The following is a 9,210-nucleotide window of genomic DNA, read 5'->3' on the forward strand; positions in this document are numbered from 1 at the left end:
GGTCTTCCTCTAGGCCTCCTGCCTGGCAGTTCAGAACTCACCAGTATAGTACAGGCAATGTGTGGTTTAAAATGTGTGGTTTAAAAGAGTTTATTATCGATTAAAATTTTATCTTTCTATTTAATTTCATTCCTACTCCTACAAGAGCATATTGCTATTTAAAAAAACAAACAGTAATTTCATCAGATAAAATCTTCTCCCAGCTGCTTTTAGTTGTTTGATGAGCCCTGACTGGAAACATACCCTAATCCTAACATGTTAAAACCATAACTGTAAGGATTCCATAATCTCCTATTTTAACTTTAAGACAAAGCATGAACTTCCCTCAAGTCTAATCAATTAATTTTTCCAAACTTCATACTTTGTTACAACATAAACTAGAATATTTTTTTATTAATATGTTATGATTCTTACTATGGGTTAAAAAGCGTATGTCACACACACTTTGCGTCTTAATGATTTGGGTCTTCCTGTCATCATTTCCAGGGGCTGTTGCTCTTCCTGTTGTGCCCCACAGTTTAAGTTCTGGCATTGGTCTAGCTACACACGAGACAAAGTCATGACTGCTCTCAGGGGTATTTGGACTCCGGACTTCTGGCGCTGCGTGGGAGCTGAGTTCTTGTCCATGTTGCTTTTCATCCTATTCACCCTGGGCTCCACCATCAGCTGGAGGGCTGCTGAGGAGATGCCCCAAGCTCCTGACTTGGTGCCCATCTCCTTCTGCTTTGGACTGAGCATTGCCACCATGGTGCAATGTTTCAACCACATCAGTGGTGCTCACATCAACCCAGCGGTTACTGTAGCCATGGTGCTCACCAGGAAGCTCAGTGTGGCAAAAGGTGTTTTCTACCTGCTAGCCCAGTGCATTGGAGCCGCAGTCGGGGCCGGCATTCTGTATGGGATCACCCCAGCCTCTGTCAGGGGTGGTATGGGAGTTACAAAGGTTAGTGTACATCTTTTCAAAAATATTATAAAAATAATAAAATGGCCAAAAAGTTGCATTTGAACACACAGAAACACCACAGCTCACAGCTGTTACTCTGGAAGTATAGAACAAATAGTCTGTTTGGTATTCAGAAATGGAAATTATTCATGGACACTCTCTGTTTGGTAGATAGATAGATATATACTTTATAGATCCCAGAGGGGCCGTTCCAAATCGCCCGTAGGGATGAGTGTGTGTGTGCATGGTTGTATGTCTATGTGTGTGGCTCCACGGTGCACTGGCGTCGTGCCTGGAGTGTCCCCCCGCCTCACGCCCTATGCCACCGAGATAGGCTCCGGCTCCCCGTGACCCGCTGCGGCGGATACAGAGGTGGTGATCTGAAGATGACTGACTGACTAAATCCCAGAGGAAATTACATATATCCACTGCCCACAGACATAAATACACATAATGAATGTGATTCAACTAAACAACTAAGAAGTACAAAGAGTGTAAAAGAACAGAGAGCAGGGCCCAACATCACCCTTCAATAGTTAGACATGTCATCGTCCCAATAAACCATAAAAACCATGAACACCCTGGTTCCACCACAGTGTAGGAGAAGTCATCTCCTCCCCTCCATTCATCCACATGCTGACCTAGGTGCATTTCCACAGAGTCCAGGTTCTGATGAGATTGTTCAGACGGTCCATATCTCTTTTCCTGGCCCCCCCACCCCAACACACAATGGCGTATGACAGCACACTGGAGACTACGGACTGATAGAACATGAGAAGGAGCTTAGGACAGATGTTGAAGGAGGCCAGCCTCCTCAGGAAGTACATCCTGCTCTGCCCCTTCTTGTACACACAGTCCCAGTTGAGTGACCAGTCCAGTCTGCTGTCTAGCTGCAGTCCCAGGTACTGATAGTTTCCTACCACCCCCACCTCACTGCCTTTGATGATCACCGGCTGTGGAGAGGGAGGTGCCCGCTGGAAATCCAGGTCTTCTCCTACATCTTGTTCTGTTGGCACCACTCCACAAAGTCAGCCACCAATGCCCTGTACCCCCCCTCATCACCCTCCCTGATGGATGCCACAATCGCAGTGTCATCGGAGTACTTCTGTATGTGGAATGTATCTTGAAATTGTACTTGAAGTCCGATGTGTAGAGGGTGAAGAAAATGGGGGAGAGCACGGTCCCCTGTGGCGCCCCCGTGCTGCTGGTCGCCATAGAAGACAAACAGTCCCCCATACGGACGTAATGGGGTCTATCCGTTAGGTAGTCCGTAATCCAGCTCACAAGGTAGGGGTCCACAGCCATGGAGGTCAGTTTGTCCTGTAGGAGCCGGGGCTGGATGGTGTTGAAGGCGCTCGAAAAGTCAAAGAAGAGCACTCTGATGTCTTCATTACGTGGGCGGTAAGAGCGACCGGTCGGTGGTCGTTGAGCTCAGTGGGGCGTCCTTTCTTGGGTACCGGGACGATGCAGGAGGTCTTCCACAGTGACGGGACCCTCCCCAGCTGTAGACTGAGGTTGAAGACATGACAGAGAGGGTCTATCAGTTCACCACGCACCACGCAACTCCTGTAAAATACAACTGGGTTATGGTGCTCATGTGCTGTTATCTAAAATCAACCAGCTGATACGCAATCATAATAATATGCAAACGGATAATTGTGAATGTTGTCAAATGAATTAGAACCTGCAGGTGCAAACCAAAGAGACATATTGTCACTATGAAACAAACACAATACTGTGAAACATTCATCCACATAAAATAAAATAATTTCTGTAGAAACCAAATATCCATACACAACTTAAAAATAAGATTCAAAAGAGTAAGTGCTATGTTTAAAATTGAATACAGATTCATTTAAAGACAGCATGTGTTACTATTTTTAGCTGACAGATCATACATATTATACCCAGACAGAAATGTTTAATAAAAGGTCTATAAATATCTGATGAGACATTCTATGCTGCTTTTGTCTTTCCATCTTAGGTGAACACAAGCGTCTCAGTGGGAAGTGCCCTGGTTGTGGAACTACTTATCACCTTTCAGCTGGTCTTCACTGTGTTTGCAACATGTGACCACAGGCGTAGTGATCTGAAGGGTTCCTCATCGTTAGCTATTGGCCTGTCTGTTTGTGTTGGTCACCTGTTTGCTGTGAGTACCAACCCTAATCCAGCAGCTACCAGATCCACTGACTCACAACAATGGGGGTGTCCCCATGAAGCCTCATTTAAAAAACCCAAACACTGTTTAAATCCTGCAAACACTAAAAAGAAAAGTCTGAAGTGGATATGAACCCAGGACCTACCCACTGAACAACCATGTTGTCCATATTCTACTTTCAAATTAACATAATTTAGTAAATATATTAAAAATGTCCAGTTATAATGCATAGTTTTATCATTTGAAATAAAATAATGAAATCAAGGAATAGTTAAATTAGTCCAGTCGTTAAGCCTGGTGTCATTCACAGGGTGCAAATACTGCTTTATGGGTGGGGTTTAGGGTTGAATGTTGGTTCATTCACTCAGGCTAACACACGTAAACCATTGAATTGGGCTAAAAAATAGGGAATAGAATGTAGTTTGTTCTCATTTAAAGTCTGAAAAGAACTTTAGGTTGTGCTTGTTCCATCAGATTCCTTACACTGGAGCCAGTATGAACCCAGCCCGATCATTTGGTCCAGCAGTAGTCACATGGAGCTGGGAAAACCACTGGGTAATAAAGCTCTGATTTTCTATCTTTTGATTTTCTATCAAGCGTTGGGCCTTTAGGTCAGTGGTTTGAAAAAACCTGTTGGTGAAGAAAGGCCTCCTAATCAGCTGAGGCTGAAGCCCTTCACTACAAAACAAATGTTGTTGTGTTACTGTGACGATGAAAACTGGTCACATGGGCCCAGAGAATAATCCGACTTCAGAGCTAAGGAAGTGTCTGCTCAGCTGAAGAACGAGTTAAATGAAGGTCACATTTTTAGAGAAAATAAAATTCTTGCAGGGAATAGTCTAGGTTTAGGGCAAAGACATTGGCAATAATAGATAAAATATTGATCAAGAAACTGGAATTATATGGCATCAGGGGAATTGTGGATTCAGTGAAACGTTATTGATGTGGAAGACAGCCGTTTGTGAAACAGGTGACTGTTTCTTCATGTTTACATATTGCTTGTCATGTCCACCAGGGGTCAGTGTTGAATAATTTATTATTTTTTTCATTAATGACATGTAAAATCACCAAGATACTGCACTTTGTGATACCACTACTGAAATTACCAAACTAAAAAACTGTTTGACAGAAACAGGTTGTCATAAAATCTGACCAAAAAAAATGCCATTCATTAATTGTACACTGACTGTACTCATAGAAATTGATGGAGTTGAAATAGATTTTTTTCACAAAATTAATTTTTGGGGTAATCATAGATGAAGGAATTGATTTGAAATCACAGATCAAATATTCTTTCATTCATCTACTAATCAACACCAGAGCACCACAGACAAATTTAAACATGTGCAAACTAAAGTCTATTGGATCTGACACCATTCAACACTCTTTAATTTTCCCTCGTCTTGGGTGGCAGTAGTCAGTCCACCAGGTCTTGGGCTGGGGGCCAGAAGTCGCCGGTTCAGGACTCTGTGGACTAAAAGCTTCTGGAGTGTGGCAGTGGGAGGTGTCAGCTCACCAGGTTCTCTTGCGCAAGGCACCGACCCTCCACAAGTTGCTCATTCAGGGAGCACCAAAGATGGAGCTGCCCGTCACATTGTCTCCCATTTGTATTTCCTGCATGCCTACAGGCCCCTTGTGTGTGTAGTTGTGTCAGAAGGCTGTTGACCTAACAGTTGTCCAAAGGGCAGCCACGGACAAAAGGAAGACAAGGCACAAACACCATTGTTAAAGACGCTGGCTGTTCACCAAGCTCTGTGTCCAACACATCAATGGAGAGGCAAAGGGAAGGAGAAAATGTGGTAGGAAGGAGTAACAACCAGTAGGGATAACCGCACGCTGGACAGCTCTGTGAAATAAAGCCCATTCACAAATGTGGAGATTAACAAGGAGTGGACTGCAGACGGAGTCGCTGCTTCAAGAACAACCACGCACAGATGTAGACGTGGGTCAGCCGTTACATTCCTGGTGTCAAGCCGCTCTCGTAAAAGAGGATCAGAAGCAGACAAACAGGACTAGAAGTTGCTGAGTGGTCCAAAGTTATATTCTCTGTTGAAAGCCAATTTTGTCTGCCCTGCTGGAATTTTCAACCTGACCTGAATTGTCTTCAGTCTCCATGATGGTGAACGTCTCCATGAACAGAAATGCGTTGTGGTTTCGTTTCTTGCTCAGAAGTTCACAGAGATGTGCAGAAAAGAAGGGGGAAACGCTGCAGATGACGCCAACAGGAAAGACCAAACGACCACAGGAAGTGACATCACAGGAAACTGTTCATGTGGTCTTATATGTGAAAACATGACACGTGAAATCTGAACCTATGGGGTGTTATTGTTACACTGCTCAGCGTGGGTTGTGGCAGAAAGGGGAACTGCAGTAGCCTGACATGGTGGTATCTACGAATGTTCGTAAGATGGATGTTCGTATCTGGAGGACTACCTGTATTCAAGGAAAGTTGAGAGAACTAAACATACAATACATCAGTCTGTGTGTAATGAATGGATATTAGAGAAAACGGGATTGTATGAGTGAGTTTATTGTAGGTTATAGTTGGTTTATTGTAGGTTATAGTTGGTTTATTGTAGGTTATAGTTGGTTTATTGTAGGTTATAGTTGGTTTATTGTAGGTTATAGTTGGTTTATTGTAGGTTATAGTTGGTTTATTGTAGGTTATAGTTGCTTTACTTTGTTATAGTTGCTTTACTTTATGTATAGTTGCTTTACTCTATGTTATAGTTGGTACACGTCAGTGGGTTAAAGGTTTCTCTCATCCTACTGGTGTCTCGGCCGGTTGGTGTCTGACGCCAGGGTAAATGGAGACTTCACCAAGCTCACCAGAAAACATGGCATTAAATTCTCTGCCAGTGTCCTGTGCAGCGTGGAAGACATTGGGCTGGCTGTGGGACTCCAGGTCTGACACAGCAGCGTGAAATCAGCCTCCAGGATGAACAGCACGGTCATCGTCTTCCTGGACTAGGTGGAGAGGGTGAGACACGTCACAGAGACAGGTGTCACGGTGAACGACATGTTGGTGCTGGTGCTGTTACTGACAACCAGCGACCAAAGCCATTCTGTCCAACATCTCCCGTTCATCTCTGGTGAGTTCCTCAGTAGAGCTGTCCAAAGTGGTTTCACCCATCAAGGAGATCCGTCTGGAAGTAAGGCTATTACGGAAGCACTCAGTGTCTCACCAGAGAGTCCACTCCGGCTGGGGGGTCTGGTGCCGCGGGACCCGCGATTGTAAGACCAGATCCTGCTCCTCGCACTCGGCGAGGTAGATGTGACAGGTGAGATCAGTGAGGGTGAGACAGGAGAAACACAGGTAGATGTGACAGGTGAGATCAGTGAGGGTGAGACAGGAGAAACACAGGTAGATGTGACAGGTGAGATCAGTGAGGGTGAGACAGGAGAAACACAGGTAGATGTGACAGGTGAGATCAGTGAGGGTGAGACAGGAGAAACACAGGTAGATGTGACAGGTGAGATCAGTGAGGGTGAGACAGGAGAAACACAGGTAGATGTGACAGGTGAGATCAGTGAGGGTGAGACAGGAGAAACACAGGTAGATGTGAAGCTTTACATAAACTTCATTCAACAAGATTATTCAGTTTTTCCATTTCTCCACCTAAATTTCAAACCCAGAAATCTCCATTATATATATTATATATTTTGATCTCATGAGGAAAACTTGCGTGGTTTTGGTCACGAGACTCACCTGTGTGATTCACCTGTGTGATTCACCTGTGTGACTCACCTGTGTGATTCACCTGTGTGATTCACCTGTGTGACTCACCTGTGTGATTCTGTCTGATTAAAATGGACCAATCAGCAACACGTCTGATGGTTTTACGCTGAAGTGAGAGAGGAGTTACTACAGATATTACGACAGCTATTACTACAGATATTACTACAGATATTACGACAGATATTACTACAGATATTACTACAGATATTACTACAGATATTACTACAGATATTACTACAGATATTACTACAGGTATTACAGATATTACTACAGATATTACTACAGATATTACTACAGATATTACTACAGTATTACTACAGATATTACTACAGATATTACTACAGATATTACTACAGGTATTACTACAGATATTACTACAGGTATTACTACAGATATTACTACAGATATTACTACAGGTATTACTACAGATATTACTACAGGTATTACTACAGGTATTACTACAGATATTACTACAGGTATTACTACAGATATTACTACAGGTATTACTACAGATATTACTACAGGTATTACTACAGATATTACTACAGATATTACTACAGATATTACTACAGGTATTACTACAGGTATTACTACAGATTTTACTACAGGTATTACTACAGATATTACTACAGGTATTACTACAGGTATTACTACAGATATTATTACAGGTATTACTACAGATATTACTACAGGTATTACTACAGATATTACTACAGATATTACTACAGATATTACTACAGGTATTACTACAGATATTACTACAGGTATTACTACAGATATTACTACAGATATTACTACAGGTATTACTACAGGTATTACTACAGATTTTACTACAGGTATTACTACAGATATTACTACAGGTATTACTACAGGTATTACTACAGATATTATTACAGGTATTACTACAGATATTACTACAGGTATTACTACAGATATTACTACAGATATTACTACAGATATTACTACAGATATTACTACAGGTATTACTACAGATATTACTACAGATGTTACTAAATGTGTGTGAAGGTTCTGTCAGCTTTATTCAGTGTCCACAGGAGAAAATATGAATTAATGGCAAAGAAAACTATTGAGTGAAAAGCAAAAGTGAAAAAACTGTATTAAACTTTCTTTATTTCTAAAACTTTTTTAAATGACTACCAGTTTTAACATTGTGATAAAATCAATACAGTATATACTGTAATTTTACTCTTTTTTTCACTTGAACAGTTTTGATGTTTAGTTTTTATATTGTACTATTGTTAAACTCAATCCTTGCGTATGCTTCTACCGTATATTCTGTTATTACTTTGGGATGCATTAATGTCATGTTGGGATGCACAAATCTTTCTTGAAGCGTATCCCAGGATGCACTTCTGGAGGTAACATGAAGTCTGAACAAACAAAATCAACACCGAGTAAAGGTTTAAGAATATTTCCCTGAACTCGCTGATTTTTACACGTCAGCCAGACTCCATGAGTCAGAGACGAGTCTGACCTCACTGACCAGGAAGTCCTCAGGTTACAAAAAATGGTGGTCAAAGTGAAACGTTTGAAAGTTTAAATGTTAATGGAGCCGGAGAGGCGAAGAAAAGAGCACACATTCATGGAACATTCTGAATGAACCAAGTGACTGAGAATGAGGCGGACTGAAGGACAGAATGGGGGGGTCTAAATATCAAGAGAAGAATGAGGTTAAGATGATGAGGCATTTTTATCACAAAACAGTGGAAGATAATGAAGCCATTTTTTCAATATGTGGAGTCTGACGATGTTCTATTCTGTGTGTGTCAGGTCTACTGGGTGGGTCCATCACTGGGTGGGGCTCTGGCTGCAGTCCTGTATGAATACCTGTTCTGTCCAGACCCGGTGCTGAAGAGACGCTACTCCGACGTCTTCATCAGCGCCATCAAACGGCGGAAGAGCTCGGTCACAACTCAGGAGCCTCTCTTCACCGTCATGGAAGTGGAGAGAGCAGAAAGGAAGGAGGCGGATGGGGAGGGGGAGGTGTCGGCGGAGGTCTTGTCGTCAGTATGACAGCAAAGGAAGCAGCAGTGAAATCAGTCCAATCCAATCCCCTTTATTTATATAGAACAATTTAAATCAGTATGTTGGTCCAGTCTAAAGTAAACAGACCTTTGGTAAGGCTCAGAGAGCACTGACCAATTCTAGGAGGAGGAAGGAACAGAGATGTAAGCGTGTAGAATGTGTAAAATCAAAAGCATGATTGATATTCAGTGGTAGGACCTGTTCATTTCTGATCTCTGATTATAGTTAACTGACGTTAGCTGGTCTTTTTTTAATTAAACTTGCATTAGTATATAACTACAGTACTCTCTTTTATTTTATAGGAGCCCAATAGTCATCAAATGT

General features: G+C 42.2%; 1 protein-coding gene across 1 annotated transcript; it reads left to right on the top strand.

Moving 5' to 3' along the window:
• The first annotated feature begins 559 nt into the window (after positions 1 to 559).
• On the top strand, positions 560 to 8,874 carry LOC137598863 (aquaporin-4-like). The gene is made up of 4 exons (XM_068319383.1): positions 560 to 943; positions 2,928 to 3,092; positions 3,576 to 3,656; positions 8,632 to 8,874. Exons 1-4 carry the CDS (start codon positions 560 to 562, stop codon positions 8,872 to 8,874), a joined length of 873 nt encoding a protein of 290 aa, XP_068175484.1.
• Positions 8,875 to 9,210: the final 336 nt, after the last annotated feature.

Source organism: Antennarius striatus, chromosome 7, assembly GCF_040054535.1.
Source record: "Antennarius striatus isolate MH-2024 chromosome 7, ASM4005453v1, whole genome shotgun sequence".
NCBI lineage: Eukaryota > Metazoa > Chordata > Actinopteri > Lophiiformes > Antennariidae > Antennarius > Antennarius striatus.